This window comes from Podarcis pityusensis (genome assembly GCF_964106645.2).
Source record: "Podarcis pityusensis genome assembly, chromosome: 2".
Lineage (NCBI taxonomy): Eukaryota > Metazoa > Chordata > Lepidosauria > Squamata > Lacertidae > Podarcis > Podarcis pityusensis.
Genome location: NC_138029.1, coordinates 119,607,300 through 119,626,900, shown reverse-complemented (window position 1 = coordinate 119,626,900; position 19,601 = coordinate 119,607,300). Strand labels below are relative to the sequence as shown.

General features: G+C 49.1%; 1 protein-coding gene and 1 long non-coding RNA gene across 7 annotated transcripts in view; one reads left to right on the top strand and one right to left on the bottom strand.

Annotated features, from left to right (window-relative positions):
• Window positions 1-408: 408 nt before the first annotated feature.
• Window positions 409-18,857, top strand: LOC308469497 (uncharacterized protein). 6 transcript variants are annotated; one of them, XM_080992043.1, is made up of 5 exons: window positions 409-738; window positions 6,167-7,109; window positions 10,260-10,395; window positions 13,541-14,299; window positions 17,155-18,857. In XM_080992043.1, the coding sequence occupies exons 2-5, from the start codon at window positions 6,342-6,344 to the stop codon at window positions 17,541-17,543; spliced, it is 2,052 nt and encodes a 683-aa protein (XP_080848169.1). In that variant the 5' UTR covers window positions 409-738; window positions 6,167-6,341; the 3' UTR covers window positions 17,544-18,857. The 6 variants fall into 6 exon arrangements, with proteins under 6 accessions (XP_080848169.1, XP_080848165.1, XP_080848167.1 ...); XM_080992039.1 differs by lacking the exon at window positions 409-738 and adding an exon at window positions 1,078-1,531; XM_080992041.1 differs by lacking the exon at window positions 409-738 and adding an exon at window positions 1,553-1,961.
• Window positions 2,181-19,601, bottom strand: part of LOC308470219 — a 149,715-nt gene continuing 132,294 nt past the window's right edge. Inside the window, exons 2-3 of the long non-coding RNA XR_013982272.1 lie at window positions 2,750-2,805; window positions 2,181-2,716 (exon numbers count right to left, since the gene is read on the bottom strand). This is a non-coding gene — a long non-coding RNA (uncharacterized lncRNA). The remainder of the gene's footprint in view (window positions 2,717-2,749; window positions 2,806-19,601) is intronic.

The window sequence follows — 19,601 nt, the reverse complement described above, 5'->3', positions numbered from 1 at the left end:
AATGAATATTCTAAAATGTAAAACAGAAAATTTAATAAAAATTGAGAGAGAGAGAGAGAAATCTGAAGGTAGCCCTGTATAGGAAAGCTTTTTTTAATGTTTATGTTTTATTATGTTTCTATATAGGTTGGAAGCCGCTTGGAGTCGCTGGGGCAATAAATAACATCACCATCATCATTCCTGTTATTGTTATCATTATTATTGAAAGGACGTCCCTATTTTCATTGGAGAAATGTTGGAGAGCATGTATCAAGTGGCTGGGAATCCCAAGCATGGAGAGCTCTGCTGTGGTTGGCTCTGGCTTTTAGCTTCTGCACTTAAGTGGGCCTGATCCAGCTACCCTTTGGCCCGATCCGGCTGCCAGGCTCCTCTTAGCTTCTCCATTCACAGCCACCCCAAGCTCTGAGACGCTTCCTTGTGCAACCTGGGGATCTACCCGCCTCTCTCTCCTCCCCGCGCGCAAAGGACCGAGTTCCCCTGCCAGGCAGCAGTTCGAAAGGTGCAGCTCCTCCCGCAGGATGGCGGCGTGCCAGCCAGCCTTCCTACCCGGAATGAAGCTTTTCTTCTTCTCCTTCTTCTCTCCCCCTCTCCTCCTCCTCCTCCCCCTTTGCAATCCTGACCCCTAAAGAAGTGCAGTTCCTTTTCCTCCTATGGCCGGGCTCCTGAACAGCCACATCATTCTTTTGTTCTCAGGTGGGAAAGCAAAAAAAACACCCACCAAAAAACCGCTGGAAGCAGGTAACTGGGATCAGGTTGCAAAATGTGTGTGCGATTTCTTAAATTTTATTCTTCCGTGTGTATCTTTTTCCTCCCCTCCGATGAACTCTCCTGGAGGGGGAGCGCGGCGCCTTTATTTATTTCTTGGAAAGCTCGCTGAATCGACTTTGTTTTCCAATGAGAGGCATTGTCTGGCTTTTAAATCCCTCCCTTAACCTTCTCCTTCCGCCTACTAGATCTTTTCTTCTGCTTTTATTTTTTTTAAACATTTCTGCCCTACCCACTGCCGTTTAACCCTCTCTAAGCTTGCCATCCTTTTCTTTCCTTTTTTCCCCCTTCTTCTTTTTGCAAACCGCTTTTCAAAGAAACGAATCGCAGCAATTGCGCATCCAGGAGAATCCGCGCGCCACCCGAACGCATTTGGAGATTTAATCCTTGCGTGGGCGGGGAAAAATAAATACAAATCAATGGCTTGCAAACAGTAGTTCAACCCATCCGGTTCCTTGGCTATTGCGATTTATTTTCTTCCCCTTTTTTTGGCCTTTTCTTACGAGGAGGTGCCGGACGGGTTAAACCGATAGAGGGCTGAGCGTCCCAGAGAGGACGAGAAACTTGAGCTTAGAAGAGCCCCTTAATACCCGAGGCCCTTTTCTGATGGGAGGAGAGAAAGGCGCACACATACAGAAAGAGAGGCTGGATTTTTTTTTTTTTTAATTTAAAGAAGAGTTTGCATGAAAAATAACAATAATAATTGTTCCGTTGCAATAGGAAACCGCAGATCCTCGGGAAAGAAATGCATTCGGGAACATGCACGGTGGGTAAAAAGCAGCGTCAGCCCAGCGAGCTTTGCAAAAAAAGAAAAAGAAAAAAGGGAAAGTTGAACCCCTCCCCGAAAACCTCCTGATCAAATAAAAGTAGGGGAGAGGGAAGGAGGGGGGAGGGATCCCGAGCCTCCCTCTCGCCCACCCCCCCCCGGCTGGGTTTTGTGCGGGTTGATCCCTCTCTCTCTCTCTCTCCCTCCAAGCATGGCCTCTCTGCTAGGACAATGGCAGAAGCTGCAGCTGATCCCAGATCCAAGGACAAGGCGGAAAGAAAGAGAGAGGATCCCTCGACCCTATAATCCCGCGCCCTTGCTCCCGCAGAAAATATAGATGGGGAGAGAGACGCCGATCGCTGCTTCTTCCTCTTTTAAGGCTCTGCAGCCTCTGGAAGAAACGATTGCACCTTTTTAGTGTGTGTGCAAGGTTAGAAAAAAGCGTGTTTTTTTTAGTGTGTGTCTGTGTACAAGTTAAGAGACATCTAAATTCTGATCCAGACCTCATTTGGTTTCCCTCGGCACTCCGTGCAGCCCCCAGCCCCCATAAAGGGCTTGTTGTTATTTTATTTTTGTAAACGTCCTGTGCAAGGTATTTTTTAAAAAATGCTCTTTTGCTGCCTGAAGAAGAAGAAAAAAGCCGGTAAAACTAGCATGTTTCAGGGGGTTAAGATTTTGGGTTAGCCCATCTCTCCCTGATGAATGGGCTGCCGTCCTATCAGAAGCTACAGAGCAGCAAGTCCCACTGAACTCTAGGCTTACTCCCAGGAAAGTGGGTACAAGGATGAATACAAGCGCCTTTTCAATGAGACTTCTGCGATAGTCCATTTTAGTCTGCTAGATAACTTTTTAAAAAGTTTTCTCAGTTCATTAACTCTTTTCATTGTGCTGTTATTTATTTTGTACATTGTCAGTTTTCTCAGTTTGTTAACTCTTTTCATTGTGCTGTTATTTCTTAAAACATTTCACATCGCCACTCATCACATCGTTTGGATTTCAAGATGGGACACAGTAGAAAAATTCTTGCACTAAAATGTTAGAAATAGCCATAGATGCGTGAGATCCAGTGGCGTAGCGTGGGTTGTCAGCATCCGGGGCAAGGCAAGTAATTTGCGCCCCCTAACCCGTGGATTTGCGCCCCCTAACCCGTGGATTTGCGCCCCCTAACCCGTGGATTTGCGCCCCCTAACCCGTGGATTTGCGCCCCCTAACCCTAACCCCCAGAAGTTGCGCCCGGTGCGGCCGGCCCCCCCTGCACCCCCCACGCTACGCCACTGGTGAGATCTCAAAGAAAATGCTTCCCCCACCCCCATCAAAGCTATTTTAAGTCAAATGCAAATGAATGTTGGTTTAAGGGGGAAATAGACGGATTAATCAGTGATAACTTAATATAATGAATCTATTGGTAACCATCCTAATTTTAATGTTGCAGTGTTGGCCTCTCTCCCAACTTGCAAATAAATGAGTAAGAACATCCTAATGGCCAAAGGCCCATCTAGTCCCAATTTCCTGTTCTCACTGGAAACTGGCAAAAAATGTCCTCTCTGGCAGTTAGAACCTCTGTTGCATTCAGAGCCCTTCTGTTTGTGGTCAGATTTAAACTATAATCCAGGGGGCAGGGAGCCTTTTTCAAGCTGAGGGCCGCATTCCATTCTGGGTGACCTTCCGGGGGCCACAAGCCAGTCATGGATAGGGCCAGCAAGAAATGTGGGCAGAGCAATGAATGTAAATTGTACATTTGTGCAGTAAACTTAAGTTTCCACAAACCAAGAAGTATTGGAGTTCATGAATGCATTCTGGCCAGGCGAAAACACTTTGAGGCATGCCTGCGGAGGGAGTGTGGCCTCAGGAGCGACTCAGGGGCCAGGTAAAGAGGTCTAGAGGGCCGCATTGGGCCTCTGGCCCTGAGATCTAGCCCCCTTCCTGCAAATACTGTCTTATATTGTGGTTTTAGGAGAGGGCCATCAGAATTCCTCGTGAAGATGAGAAACTGCTCTGGGAACTGTAGTTTTGTGAAGGGAATAAGATCTCCTGGCAACTGTCAGCACCCCTAACAATCTACAGTTCCCAGGATTCTTTGGGGGAAGCTATGACTGTTTATGGTTTTGATCCATGGGCTACTTTTAAAATGAGGCTGCATTTTAAATTGCATTTTAACCTGTATTTTAAATTGGTTTTTTTTCCTATTATGTTTTTACTGTAATTTTACTGGGGTTAGCTGCCCTGAGCCCGACTCTGGCTGGGGAGGGCGGGGTATAAATAAAATTTATTATTTATTATTATTATTATAAAGTGGAATGATAGTGCTTTAAATGAAGAGTGTGGATGGAGCCTGGGAAATATCTGCATTTTGGCTTGTTGGAAGGGGGAAGTCTTCGGTAGGCTCCAAAAAGACTGTCACATTTAAAGGGAGGGCATTCCAGAGGGCAGGTAAGGTGCTATCTGCCGGAGGCTCTCATCAGCCGAGCATAGTGATCGCTTGGGTATATAATATTTTTTAAAATTTGTTTAAGTGTGCACAGACATAACAGTCAAAACAGTATATTGTTAAAATATTAAACTAAGCATGCAACCTAAACCCAGTAAAACAGTGATATAAAAATGCAGAATGTGAAATAAAGCAGAAATTCGGAAGATTCAAACACGTTAAACAGGGTCTGATCCTATTCCGAGCACAATTCAAAGTGTTGGTGCTGACCTTTAAAGCCCTAAACGGCCTCGGTCCAGTATACCTGAAGGAGCGTCTCCACCCCCATCGTTCTGCCCGGACGCTGAGGTCCAGCGCTGAGGGCCTTCTGGCGGTTCCCTCATTGCGAGAAGCAAAGCTACAGGGAACCAGGCAGAGGGCCTTCTCGGTAGTGGCACCCGCCCTGTGGAACGCCCTTCCAGCAGATGTCAAAGCGATAAACAACTACCTGACATTCAGAAGACATCTTAAGGCAGCCCTGTTCAGGGAAGTTTTTAACGTGTGATATTTTACTGTATTTTTGGTTTCTATGGAAGCCGCCCAGAGTGGCTGGGGAGGCCCAGCCAGATGGGCGGGCTATAAATAATAAATTATTATTATTATATTATTATTATTGGCCAGGGAAAGCCAGGGTAAAAATAGAAGTCTTTGCAAGACATCTGAAGCCATTAGTGGTTTCTGCTTTTGGTATGGCGATGAAAACAGCATTCCTTGATCTCTCTCTACTTCATACTCTTCATGCTTTGAGGTGTTTTTTCCCCCTCCTAAAACCAAGCTGCTCATAAGTTTTATGAAATAAGTAAATAAAATTCCACAGTACAAGACGGATAGCAAAATAATAATAATCCTGATTTCTGGGCACTGCCCTGCAATATTTTGAAAGGTACAGGGCCACAAGTAGGATTTCCCAAGGTGATCTAAGTCATTCACAATGACGTCATGTGCGAGGAGCTTTGTAGTCCCAAAATTGGGACTCCCAAGCACCATTTAAGTAGGGTTGCCATATTTCAAAAAGTGAAAATCCAAACACAAAAGTTGTTGAGCTGTTTTTAAGGAAATTCGCCAAAATCTACGCTTTTAACATGGGGTTGACATACATCCGGATTTCCCCAGACATTCCAGCGATTTTCTGCCTGGAGAGTGTTTCCGACGGCCGAATCCTGGCTATATCCGAGAAATTCCAGACATATGGCTACCCTAACTTAAGGCGCTGCTAAATGGGAGGTTCCCCCCCTCATTGTTTTAGCAGGAGATCCCAGGCAAGTGTGCATAGATACCCCCCTCCTAAAATGAAAGAGAAATTCCTCCTGCCCCCACTGCCATTTTAGCAGACATCCGTCCAGCTTCTGCTTAAGTACATCGTCCGTTCCACGCAGTCCTTTTCTTCTAGAAAAGTAGGTGCTGGTACTTCCACAGTTGAACAGCCCTTACTGTCAGAAAGTTCTTCCTGATGTTTAGTCAGATTCTCCTTTCCTGTAACTTGAATCCATTGATTCGAGTCCCACCCTGTGGAGCAGGATAAAACAAGCTTGTCCCCTCTTCCATGTGACAGGCCTTTAGGTATTTGAAGATGGCTGTCATATCTCCTCTCAGTCTCCACTTTTCCAGGCTAAATTCCCTCATCCGTTCCTCACAGGGCTTGCTTCCCAGACCCTTGATCATCTTGCTTGCCTTCCTCTGCACATCTTCCAGCTTGTCAATATCTTTCTTAAATTCTGCTGTCCAGAACAGGACACAGGACTCCAGGTGTGCTCTGACCAAGATCAAATACAGCAAGAATATGATTTCCCTTGATCAGGACACTGGGTCATTCCACACCAAATCACCTGGTGCCATGTGCTTTCACAACTCAGATTTTCTTTTTTTAAAAAAAATAATGTGTAGATAACCTCAAATTAATTTTTGAAAATTTTTTGGTCCAGAATTGGGCTCAGGGTTTTTTTTTTAAAAAAAATCTGCATCAGTTTAGTAAAAACCACCTGTTTTGCTTATTTTTCAACCAATTGGGAATATTTTGGTATCAAGATAAAGCTAATTTTGTGTCTGTAAATGAAGGTGTAAAATACTTCTGTTGATGCCACCTACAATAGGTTGGGGGATCCCTTGGCTGTTTTTAATTGAGGAGAATTTTTCTCTGTTAATTTCTGTTTTTTTTCCTTGCTCTTCAGGTAGAAGGCCCTGCCATCAAACATTGATCTCCATGTGCTTCTGAGGCAAAGACGACCCCATCTCAGCAGCCAGTTTTTCCACAGGTGTAAGTCAGAAGGCGGAGGCCGGACGCATTCCTCTCCCAGAGAAACCCTTCGCGTTTTCGGAGAAGGCCGGCAGTTAGGCTGTCTCAAAATGGCCGCCAAGCGGGGCGCGACTTCGAGCCTCCATTTGCAGGGTGAGCTGGAGCAGGTGGCCCGGCGGCGGAAGAAGATGGAGGTTGAGGAGGACGAACACGAGAACCCTGAGCCAGAGGAAGGCTGGCGGGGGAAAGGAGAGGCCTCCCGCGGCCCCCGAGACAAAGAGGAGAGGCTGCCCAGGGGCCGGACGGCTCATCAGAAGGCCCTCCTCAATGCCACTCGCTCCCCTCGCTCAGGGTGGAGAAACCCGCCAGCGTCACGGCCAGTGGAGTGGGAAGACAGGCGAGCCTTTCCGTCCTCCCTTGAGGGGCCAGCAGCGGCCCGCCCGTGGCCCAGGAGCGGGCGGGCATCCCGCCACCAGCAGGGCCTGGCCGGGGAAGGCCCCGAGGCCCACAACAGCCTGGACTCCGGGGAGATTGGCGAGTCCGGGGTGGTGAAAGTGAAGGAGGAGGTGTTGGGCGACGACTCGGCCAGCATGGAGATGAAGCGCCAGCGCTTCCGCCAGTTCCGCTACCAGGAGGCCGAGGGCCCCCGCGAGGTCTGCAGCCAGCTCTGGTACCTCTGCCACCGGTGGCTGAAGCCGGAGAGGCACACCAAGGAGCAGATCCTGGAGCTGCTGATCCTGGAGCAGTTCCTGGCCATCTTGCCGCCAGACCTCCAGAGCTGGGTGAGGGAACACGAACCGGAGACGTGCTCCCAGGCAGCCGCTTTGGCCGAGGATTTCCTGCAGATGCAGAGGGAGGCGGAGAGAAGGGAGCAGCAGGTGAGACAGAGATTCATCCTGATCGGCATCTGTGCGCATGCGTGAATGTGCATTTGGGGAGCAGCAAACATTTGGGGAGAATAGCGATCCTGGCTGGAAGAGCGGGTGGCGCTGTGGTCTAAATCACTGAGCCTCTTGGGCTTGCCGATCAGAAGGTCGGCGGTTCAAATCCCCACGACGGGGTGAGCTCCCGTTGCTCAGTCCCAGCTCCTGCCAACCTAGCAGTTTGAAAGCACACATGTGCAAGTAGATAAATAGGTACCGCTCCGGCAGGAACGTACACGGTGTTTCTGTGCGCTCTGGCTTCCATCACAGTGATCTGTTGTGCCCAAAGCGGTTTAGTCATGCTGGCCGCATGACTCGGAAAGTTGTCTTTGGACTGAAAGTGAGATGAGTGCCGCAACCCCACAGTCGCCTTTGACTGGACTTAACCATCCAGGGGTTCTTTACCTTTACCTTACCTCTACTGGCTGCCAATTAGCTTCCGGTCCCAATTGAAAGTGCTGCTTTTGACCCATAAAGCCTTAAACGGCTCAGGGATGCGATACCTGAAGGACCGCTTCTCCCCATATAAACCGTCCCGGATTCTGCGGTCATCCTCTGAGGCCCTTCTTCACCTGCCTCCTCCACACTCCACCTGCCCAGGCCACAGCCTCATTGCTCATGCTGTGTTACATCAATGAGCGTTTTTGCCTGGATGGAGGATAGAGAGAGGAGTGTGTGTGTGTGTGTGTGTGTGTGTGGAAACCTGTCTATATTGGGGGTTTTTTAAAAAAAGAAACACACCAAATTTATTTATTTATTTCATAAAATTTATAAACCACTTGACAGTGAACCACAAACGAACCTAAAAGCAGTTTACAAAAAAAGATAGATATTTCGGTAAGCACAATTAACAACAGTAATTTAAGTCTAACAATAGTCTTATCTTTTAAAATGTGTTAGGGGGTGTTATGATTGTGTACTTTGCAGTTTTATATTCTGAATTTGTCCTGTGAACCACCTTGAGATCTGCGGGTATAGGGCAGTATATTAATAATAATAATAATAATAGACTAAAAACAGCTTAACTCAAACCAGCTTTCTAAGCATCTGGGTAGGCTTGTTTAAACAAAAACATTTCCAGCAGGTCTTCCTTGGCCATCACTCATAGCCGAGTAAGATTGTCTCCCATGAACACGGTTTGAACAGTGAGTCTGTAAGTGACACTGGAGGCCAATTCTGGATCCACACATCCTTCCACAGTGGGGACATAGGTTTCTGGGTGGGAGTTGATCATGGTGAGAGTTTGCCAAGCCTCTTAGCATGTTTCTCCCTTTCTTCCTAAGTTTGAGCATCTTCAAAGCCCATGACACCTTTGGTAAAGGCTGTTGTCCAATTGGAGCGCTCGCAGGCCAGTGTTTCCCAGTTGTCAGTATTTATACTACATTTCTTTAGATTTGCCTTGAGAGAGTCTTTTAACCTCTTTCGTTGACCACCAGCATTACGCTCTGCAGCAAAGGCACCTGCCTGTTGTCAAGAGGCAGGGAGTTCCGCAGTGTAGGTGCTGCCACACTAACAGATTGATTTCTTACAAATGCAGGACTGGTATCACAAAGCACCCATAAGAGAGCCAGTGTGTTAAATTTCCATTGGTTGCCCCACCCACTTCCCCCCCCTGTGTGAAAAACCCTTCCATGTGGCAAGAGGGCACTGCATCCCTCTGGCTGAAAAGGGTTTCCCTGCACCTACTGTAATTGCAAAAGCCCTGCCCTGAAGAGGGGCTGGGTTAGGCTATCTCGAAGGCTGCTTTCCACTCAAAAATTCCTTGCATTTTTAGAATTTCCCTATATACTGCTAAGAATGTGTCTGTTTACGAAAGCCTAAACCCAGGCGTATGCAAAGTCTGCTGGGACTGCATCCTGCCCAGCAGATCCTGCACTGAGCAGTGGGGCTTTGGCGGAGGGAATTAGATGACCTTTGTTGTTGTGGTTTAGTCGTTTAGTAGTGGCCAACTCTTTGTGACCCCCTGGACCAGAGCACGCCAGGCACTCCTGTCTTCCACTGCCTCCCGCAGTTTGGTCAAACTCATGTTGGTAGCTTCGAGAACACTGTCCAACCATCTTGTCCTCTGTCGTCCCCTTCTCCTTGTGCCCTCCATCTTTCCCAGCATCAGGGTCTTTTCCAGGGAGTCTTCTCTTCTCATGAGGTGGCCAAAGTATTGGAGCCTCAGCTTCACGATCTGTCCTTCCAGTGAGCACTCAGGGCTGATTTCCTTAAGAATGGAGAGGTTTGATCTTCTTGCAGTCCATGACCTAGTCCAGATTTATTAACTTTGTATACCTCTCGCTCAAAAAGAAGTATCCCTAAGCGGTGAACAATGGAATTGCATAAAACAATATACAGAGTTCAGTGAGTTAGAAACAAACCATTCAAATAAACTAATAATGCAAAACGCTTCAGTAAAAGCTCAGTTGAAACAAGAATATTTTTAGCATCTTTCTGCTAGGAAGACTTAATCAGAGACCTGCTGTGATAAGCTTGCAAAGCACTTTGAGGGTAAACCCATGCATATGCACTCTAGACACGACACCATTATTGATTTGAGTCCTTTGGAGGTGTCCAGACTTGGTCTGGCTGTATTAAGATCAATGTTCGTTAATGGTGCAGGGTTTGCCTGGTTGTACAGCACTGCGACACCTCAACCCTCTCTCTGTCTGTCACCGACGGGTTGGATGCAGGGGAATGGTGGGAAGAATCAGCTGGGGAGCCCCCAAGGGAAGACGGCTCAGAGCCTGGGGTGTGATCATTGAGCAACAATGAGTGGTCAGAGGGAGAAGACTGGGAAGAGGAAGTGTCGGAACAGGGCTTAGTGAGCGGGGAGAGTCTGTGGCAGAGAGAAGTCCAGAGTCAGGCAGAAGCTGAAGCAGGAGAGGAGGAAGGCCAAGAGGCAGAGATGGGTCAGGCTGGTGAAGAGGCACAGGTGTCTCCCCCTCCTGCTGCCAGAAGCTCCCTTCTGATTCCCAGAACCAGGAGAGGCATGAAAAGGGCGGAGGAAGAAGTAAGCTTCACGCAGGCATAGTCTCAGATTGCTTGGGGAAAACCTTGGAGAGGAGGGGAGGCAGGGACAACAATTTCGGGCCTGATCAAGATCTTTGGTGCGCTTTTCAGGTGCTGGGTCTCTTCGAAATGGACAACGCAGATTCTCCAGAGCCGGAGCCAGAGCAAACCCCCTCCGACTCTGCGCCTAAGCCTCTTTTCAGGGAAGCAAAGCAAGAGGCCGATGAGGAAGAGGGCAGCAATTTGGGTAAGAAGTTCATTTTGCGTGGTTATCTTATTTGCTTACTGAGTCATCGCACCTGTTTTGGGTTCGTAGGCTCATTCCACCCCACCACCCTCCAACAAAATTCAGAGTGCATGGCATCCAGGGCTGTCCTCTCTGCCCGAAACATTTGCCCCACTGGGGAGTTTCGGAGCTTATTGCAAAAGTTCTCCTGATAGGTAACATTCCTCCAGCTTTTCTCGAGATGTTACCCTCCAAAGGATCTGCAGCCCCTTCCACATTTTTGTGTCATCCTAGTCCTTCACTTGAGACGCGAATAAAGGGATTGGGCAGGCCTGCAAAATTGCTTTGTTCTCCATCCTTGGCACCTGGGAGATCACCTGTTGGAACAGGTGGGATGCCTCTTCTGCCCGAGGGAAACCCTTGCTGCCTCCGGGGCAGCTGACATATTTTATTCCATGTGGGGGCCTCTGTTTCATCTTTAAGTGGGTGGGGAAACCCTAGAGACCTTTTTTGCTTGTTTGAGGCAGTCGTATCCACCCTATCAGCTTCTAAAGAGCTGAAGATCAATGGCTACTTCTCAGCAGAGACCCTAGAGCAGAACATGGCGGCTGAGCGAGTTTATTGCCTGTATCAAGCTGGATCTTTCTGCTAAATGGATCTTGAGCAGTGCGTCTGGGAACAATCTGTTCCTGCCTGAGAGGTTGCCAGTCAGGCTTGATGGGCCGGTGCAAAGCAACATTGGGCTGGCATCCTCTGTAATGCTTTTATCAGATTGCCACCGTTCCGTCAAAATGGGCTGGCTGCTCAGTTGAGAATCGTGGAAGGGACCCTGCGGGTCATCTAATCCAACCCCCTGCAATGCAGGAATCTTTTGTCCAACATGGGGCTCGAACCCACAACCCTGAGATTAAGAGTTGTCTCCTGCTCCACTGACTGAGCTATCCCTTGGGATTTGCCTAAAAGAGGGGGTGGGGAACATTTGGGGCCCCCAGATGTTGCCGAACTGCCATCCCCATCGCCCTCCGCAAGCGACAGGGAGGTTGAGTGCCGTCGTTCAACAACATCTGGAGGAGCAAAGTTTCCCCTACGCCCGCCTAAAATGCTGCGTAAAATCTTGCCATCACTCCTGGCCATTTCGTATTTAAAAAAAATGAATCTCAGGGTGACAGGTGGTGGGGAAATGCCCCAAACCCCAGAGAACCACTGCCAGGATTAGCCAGGAATGCCTTCCTTAGATTATTGTACTACAATTCCTATCATACCTGGCCATACTGGCTGGGGCTGATGGGTATGGGAGTCCAGCAACGTCTGGAGGGATATCCTGGGGACTGATCCATGTAGGGAAGCTGAGATGGTGTCTGTTGTTTTGAGATCAAGTAGGCTGGGAGCGGGACGCAGGTGGCACTGTGGGTTAAACCACAGAGCCTAGGACTTGCCGATCAGAAGGTCGGTGGTTCAAATCCCCGCGACGGGGTGAGCTCCCGTTGCTCGGTCCCAGCTCCTGCCAACCTAGCAGTTTGAAAGCACGTCAAAAGAGCAAGTAGATAAATAGGTACCACTCTGGCGGGAAGGTAAACGGCATTTCTGTGCGCTGCTTTGGTTCGCCAGAAGCGGCTTAGTCATGCTGGCCACATGACCCAGAAGCTGTACGCCGGCTCCCTCGGCCAATAAAGTGAGATGAGCGCCGCAACCCCAGAGTCGGCCACAACTGGACCTAATGGTCAGGAGTCCCTTTACCTTTAGGCTGGGAGCAAGAGAGGGTGGAATTGTGGAAGAACGTTACCAGCAAATAGTGATGACCAACTCAGCTGAACAGTTCAGGTTTTTCAAATGCCGTGGCCCTTGAAGACAGAGGGTAGCGTTCAGCTAAGTGTTACGGAGGGGAGCAGACCTTTGAAATGCTTGGACTTGATCACGTTCATTCATTTCGCTGGACGAAATGATCCTCAGAGGCCCTTCCAACTCTGATTCTACCACCCAAAGTTTTCTTACTTTTTTCCTCCTTTCTTTTTTTGATAATAATTTTTATTAGTTTTCAATTACAATAACCCAATCATAGCCCCATTATAACAATGCCAAATTATAATGAAGTTACAAATACCAATCATTCAGATGCCAAATTACATAATTTAGGTGGACCCACGCGTGCTAAAATTGACAGTTTGATTATTTTATTTATTCCTGCGTTCCAGAATCTTAATACTTTCAATTACATCCCAGTCAAAATAATATTCCCTTATACAACAACTGCAACTGTTGACACATTAAATGATTTATAGAAGTACAAGAGGAACTCAATCTATATCAGGGGTCAGCAAACTTTTTCAGCAGGAGGCTGGTCCACTGTCCCTCAGACCCTGTGGGGGCTGGACTATATTTTGGAAGGGGGAAAAAATCAATGGTTAACTATGCCCTACAAATAACCCAGAGATGCATTTTAAATAAAAGCACACATTCTACTCATGTAAAAACATGCTGATTCCCGGACCGTCTGCGGGCCAGATTTACAAGGCGATTGGGCCGGATTCAGCCCCCAGGCCTTAGTTTGCCTACCCATTATCTATATCCTTGTTCTTCCTGTGTGTAGCAATTATTCTGTCCGTGATGTTTCTTCCTGTCCTTGTAAAATGTTGCCTGTCTTTTCCCAGTTGTTCCTGTTCTCCTTCATGCCTTGGGTGGAGCTAATATTGCATCGTTGTTTCAGAAATCCTCCATTGCTCCGTCCATGTGCTTCATTGTTTTGCAACTTTAACAGCAGCTGCAAAAGTCACACCGTCCCAATAAATACCCTGTTTTCGCCATTTTTCTCTCGGCCATTTTTCTCTTATGTTTCTTTTTCGAGAGACAGAGTGATACAATATACATACAGTGGTACCTCGGGTTACATACGCTTCAGGTTACAGACGCTTCAGGTTACAGACTCCGCTAACCCAGAAATAGTGCTTCAGGTTAAGAACTTTGCTTCAGGATAAGAACAGAAATCGTGCTTCTGCGGCACGGCGGTAGCAGGAGGCTCCATTAGCTAAAGTGGTGCTTCAGGTTAAGAACGGACCTCCAGAATGAATTAAGTACTTAACCCGAGGTACCACTGTATAGAAAAGTTCCTAATCTGGTCCCTGGTGTGATCAGGATCTCTCTCTCTCCCCCTCCCCCTCTTTGCCCGCAGGCAACCTTGGGCAAGTGGCGCCCCGGGCAGGCGGCCCCCTCCCCCTGTACCCAGAGGAGGGCAGCTCCGACGACGAGGGCCTATTGGACCTTGTCTATGCCGCCAACCTTGAGATCCACAGCCGGCGGCCGCCCCGCAGGACCCGCCTCATCCGGATGCGCACCCACGAGCTGCAGGTGTCCGACGAGGAGTGCTTAACCCGCTTCCGCCTGGACCGCCAGGCCATCCAGGACCTCTGCACCCTTCTGGCTCCTTACCTGGACGGCGCCTCGGCCAGCCGCAGGCACATCCCCACCTTGCAGAAGGTGCTGATCGCACTGCAAGTGCTGGGCACCGGGTCCTTCCAGCGGATGACGGGCGACAACCTGCGCGTGTCGCAGTCGTCGGTCAGCCGCTGCCTCGACGCCTTCCTGGAGGCCATGCTCCGCCACGTCCACGAGCACATCACCTTCCCCACCACCGACTCGGAACTGCGCCGCACGCGGGAAGCCTTCTTCGACATCGCCGGCTTCCCCAACGTCATCGGGATCGTGGACTGCACCCACGTCCCCATCATCGCGCCGGCCGACATGCCGGCGCTCTACCGCAACTGCCACAACTTCCACAGCCTCAACGTGCAGGCCACATGCGACGCCTCAGGGTGCTTCACCCACGTGCTGGCAAAATTCCCCGGCAGCGTCCACGACGCTCGGATATTCCAGCTCTCCCAGCTGCAGAGGCTCCTGGAGTCGTGGCCCGAAGGGAAGGGTTGGCTCTTGGGTGAGTATTTGAGTGTTTGGGGAGGCTGGTTCTGAGGTGAACGAACCATGTCGGACGTCTGTCTGCTCTGTCTCCACACCGGATGTCTGTGCAACTGTTTAGAAACGGAGGCTGTTATCTGGCCAGCGATCATAATGTTAGTGGTTGCTTCTGTTCCTTCCTCCCTCAGAAGAGCTGCAAAAAAGTCCCTAACCCCCCTCCAAAAAAACTCGACAACTTTGACCTGAACCCCTAAAAAACGGGGGTAGATCACTGCCAGATTTTAAATTTGACAGTAGATCGCAGTCTCTCGGGAGTTGGCCACCCCGGTCTTCCATGAACACAGTCTTAACAGTGAGTCCATAAGTGACTGTGGAGGCCAATTCTGGAGCCACACATCCTTCCACAGTGGGGACATTGGTTTCTGGGCGGAAGTTGATCACAGTGTGGATTTGCCGTGTACCTTCCTCTCGGCACGTTTATCCCTTTTGTCCTGAGTTAGAGCGTCTTCAAAGCCCATGACACCTTTGGTAAAGGCTGTTGTCCAATTGGAGCGCTCGCAGGCCAGTGTTTCCCAGTTGTGGGTGTTTATACTGCATTTTTAAAGTTTTGCCTAAGACACCCACACAACATGTGCATAGGCAGCAAATCTATGGGGCCCTGGTTGTTTCGGACACCCCCCCAGTAAAATATTTAGTGGGGCGAGTTTCCCCAATATTTTCTGCGAGTTGATGTTTTCCTTCCTCTATTGGCCAGCCGCTTCCCTACACAGCCAGGCCAAGCTCCCCCGATATATATGGTTTAATTAAAATTGCATTTCTGAATTTCAAAAGTTTACAAAAGAATACATACTTTCCCAATACATACCCATTTCACATTCAACTTCCCCTCCACATCTCCATGGTTCCCCCCATAGTTTCTTAAGTTTGCTGCGTAATATAATTATTGTTTACCTTATCTTTTCCACGCTGGGCTCCCAGCAAATATTCAACTGCTGTTCTCCATTCAAATCCTACCTGCCCTTTTTTTTTTACATGGTTCCAATAATTCTTTAAATACTCAAAAAGGTTTCCACTCCTCCTTATAGTCTGCCTCTTCTGAATCTCTAATTTTCATTGTTAAATTTGCCAATTTGGCATATTCCGTCAGTTTTTACAGCCACTCCTCTTGAGTAGGTATCTCCTGATTTCGCCATATTTTTTTGTGAATAAAGTACTGTTGTTGCTGTCATGGCATACAAAAATAGGATCATCCATCTTCTGAGCTCCCCCGATATTTTCTGAAAGTTGCTGCCATGCTTCCTTATCTGCTCCCTTACCTGGCTTGGACAGCACCTTCCCCTCCAGCCGGGTGCCACCCTCTTTTCCTGACTTGCTACCCAGCTTTTGCCACCATTTCTGCACATGTCTGACCTGGGCACCCGGGAGAGGCAGGCAGAAAGGGCAGTTGGCGAGGCAAGGAGGAAGTGGGGGAGCGGTCGGTACGTTTCCGAGCACAATTCAAAGTGTTGGTGCTGACCTTTAAAGCCCTAAACGGCCTCAGCCCAGTATACCTGAAGTAGCGTCTCCACCCCCATTGTGGGGCTACCTTTGAAAATGACCCGGAAACTACAACTAATCCAGAATGTGGCATCCAGACTGGTGACTGGGAGCGGCCGCCGAGACCACATAACACTGGTCTTGAAAGATCTACATTGGCTCCCAGTACATTTCCGAGCACAATTCAAAGTGTTGGTGCTGACCTTTAAAGCCCTAAACGGCCTCGGCCCAGTAGACCTGAAGGAGTGTCTCCACTCCCATCGTTCTGCCTGGACACTGAGGTCCAGCGCTGAGGGCCTTCTGGCGGTTCCCTCGCTGCGAGAAGCCAAGTTACAGGGAACCAGGCAGAGGGCCTTCTTGGTGGTGGCACCCGTCCTGTGGAATAATAATAATAATAATAATGATAATAATAATGGTAATTTATTTATACCCCGCCCATCTGGCTGAGTTTCCCCAGCCACTCTGGATGGCTTCCAATCAAATGTTAAAAACAATACAGCATTAAATATTAAAAACTTCCCTAAACAGGGCTGCCTTCAAATGTCTTTTAAAGATAAGATAGCTACTTATTTCTTTCACATCTGAAGGGAGGGTGTTCCACAGGGCGGGCGCCACTACCAGGAAGGCCCTCTGTCTGGTTCCCTGTAACCTCACTTCTCGCAATGAGGGAACTGGCCTTAGGCCCTTGGTGCTGGATCTCAGTGTCTGGGCTGAACGATGGGGGTGGAGACGCTCCTTCAGGTATACAGGAATGCTCTCCCACCAGACGTCAAAGAGAAAAACAACTACCAGACATTTAGAAGACATCTGAAGGCAGCCCTGTTCAGGAAAGCTTTTAATGTTTAACAGACTATTGTACAGTGATACCTCGGGTTAAGAACTTAATTCGTTCTGGAGGTCTGTTCTTAACCTGAAATTGTTCTTAACCTGAAGCACCACTTTAGCCTATGGGTCCTCCTGCTGCCGCCGCACCGCTGGAGACGATTTCTGTTCTCATCCTGAAGCAAAGCTCTTAACCCGAGGTACTATTTCTGGGTTAGCAGAGTCTGTAACCTGAAGCATATGTAACCCGAGGAACCACTGTATTTTAATATTTTGTTGGAAGCCGCCCAGAGTGGCTGGGGAAACCCAGCCAGATGGGTGGGGTATTAATTATTATTATTATTTATTATCGAACATGGGCAAGGGTGTGTAAGAGGGGGAGGCCTGTGCCCAGTTGTGTGTGGCAGAGGAACGTGCCCTCCAGGGAGCGGGGGGAAGTGTGGGGAGGGGAAATATTTTGTTCAAGTTGCCTCCGGTGCCTTTCACGCTCACCTTGCTCCCTCCTCTCCTCCGCAGGCGACAGCGGCTACCCCTTGCGCCCTTTCCTCATGACGCCGCACCCCGACGACGGCCCGGAGCCCGTGGCCCGCTACAACGCCACGCACGAGGCGACGCGGATGGTGGTGGAGCAGGCCTTTGGGCAGCTCAAGATGCGCTTCCGCTGCCTCCACTCCACCGGCGGGCGGCTCATGCTTCGCCCGGAGAAGGTGGCCAAGGTGTTTGTGGTGTGCGCCATGCTGCACAACATGGCCCTCCGGCGCCAGTTGCCCATTATCAATGGCGGACAAGGGGTGGACACCGAGGTCCCCGTGCCTCCCTACCTGGAAACCGACAGCCTGGTGGAGCAAGACCCCCGCGGGGTGGATGTCCGGGAGCAGATCATTAGCACTTATTTCTCACAATAAATTTCGACTTTCGGTAGACGTCTCGCGGCTGGTTGCGTGTCCTTCGGGGTGTGGAAGAGGAAGGGCAGTCTTAGGTCATCGTAAGCACTCCTCTCTCCCAGACTTAGATTCCCAGGGCTGTCGCATCCCGCCCAACGACCAAAAACACAGAGAGTTTCCTTAGGGGGTGATCAAGGGCCTCACACTGTGTGAGGTTTAATTTCTCAGCGCACGATTAAACTGTGGAACCCCTTGCCACTGGAGGCAGTGGTGGCTACCAACTCGGATGGCTTTCAAAGAGGATTAGGCAAATTCGTGGAGGAGGAGAGGGCTCTTGATGGCTGCTAGCCAGGTTGGCTACCTCCACAGCTAAATGCTTCTGAATGCCAGTTGTTGAAAAGCTCAGATGGGGAGTGTGTGTTTGGGCTTGGGTCCTGTTTTCGGGCTTCCCGCAGGCCTCTGGTCAGCCACTGTGAGGACAGGATGCTGGACTTGACGGGCCCTTCTGTTCTCTGTGTCCCTTACGTATAAAACGTGAGTAGGGATTGACTTCCGAGCTTGTCATGTCAGCTGCTACAACATCCCTGGTAAGCGGCCTTTCTTTATTGAAGTAAAGGGTAAAGCAGACTTGTTCTCCCCTTATGAGGTGGAAATTTCCCCTTTACCTTTTCTGCAGATTAACTTCCCCACATATAAAAACAAGTTCAAGCCCCATCAGTGTGGTAAAAGACTTCTCATTTCAACTTGGCCTACTCTGCCAGCACTGCCCACAAGTCTTAATTGCTGGAAAGGAAGCCGGAATGAGTTTAGCGGGGAGGCTGGTGGGCTACTTCGAACTACAGCAGGCATAGGGAACCTTTTGGCTCCTTTTTGTTCCTGCTGAACTACAACTCCCATGAGCCCCAGCAAGCATTGCCAGTGGGTATGGCTGATGGGAGTCGTAGTCCAGCAACATCTGGAGGACCAGCGGTTCCTCACATATGACCTACAGTTACTGCAGAGCTTTGCATTTCATCAAATTTGGCACAAGATAACTATGATATCTACGATACTTCCAAGCACTTGGGGTCTAACAGTGAGAAGAGACAGTGTGGTGTAGCGGTTAGAGTGTCGGAATAGGAACCGAGAGACTTGGGTTCAAATCCCTACCCAGCCACAAAGCTCAAGGGGTGACCTTGGGCCAGTCACTTCCTCTTAGCCTAACCTACCTCACAGGGTTGTTGTGGGGAGTAAAATAACAAGGGGAGAACCATGTGTGTCGCCTTGAGCTCCTTGGAGGAAAATGTTGGACTCAAATGCAATAAAGAAATAATAAAGATCCGCAATCCCGCCGTGTTTTTGTTGTTGTTTTAGTTTAGGTTGGGGGGGGGCTTATCTGATTTCTCATGGGGTGAACAGCTAGAGGGAGGGATTTTTATTTATTTGTTTATTATTGCCATCAATCCCCCATTATTTACCGATCCCATTATTTTTTTGTTCCATTTATTCCGGTTGCATCCCTTAAGATTCTCAAGGTGGCATACATGACTCTCTCCCCAATATTATCCTCATGACAACCCTGTGAGGTCAGGTTAGGCCAGAAGTCAGTCGTCGGTGAGCTTCGCTGCGGCCAAGCGGGGATTCGAACCCAGGATCTCGCGTGCAACGGTCTCACGCGCTCTACTGGGGGAAAGGGTGAAACAAGACAAGTTGGCCACCAGTACTACCATCTCAAGTCATGTTCCTGAAGCCCCTTTGTGGTCAACCGTGAGGACTTTTAGCAACCGAAGGTGAGCTCACCCTGGGAAAGCTCTAATGGCGCTCCCTTGGGGTAGAGCATCTGTTTGGCCCTCTGAAGCTTCCATGTTCAGCCCAGCATCTCCAAGCAGAGCTACGAGAGAACACAAGGTTGCAAGTTCAATCCCTGCATGGGACAGCTGAATTGCAGGGGGTTGGACTAGATCAGGGGTCAGCAAACTTTTTCAGCAGGGGGCCTGTCCACTGTCCCTCAGACCTTGTGGAGGGCCAACTATATTTTGGAAAAAAAATGAACAAATTCCTATGCCCCACAAATAACCCAGAGGTGCATTTTAAATAAAA

Bases quoted from the DNA above. Each gene is read 5' to 3' on its own strand.
- LOC308469497 (XM_080992043.1), top strand. From the start codon at position 6,342: ATGGCCGCCAAGCGGGGCGCGACTTCGAGCCTCCATTTGCAGGGTGAG. The intron at 10,396-13,540 runs GTAAGAAGTTCA...CTTTGCCCGCAG, and splicing joins GGAAGAGGGCAGCAATTTGG to GCAACCTTGGGCAAGTGGCG. The intron at 14,300-17,154 runs GTGAGTATTTGA...TCTCCTCCGCAG, and splicing joins AGGGAAGGGTTGGCTCTTGG to GCGACAGCGGCTACCCCTTG.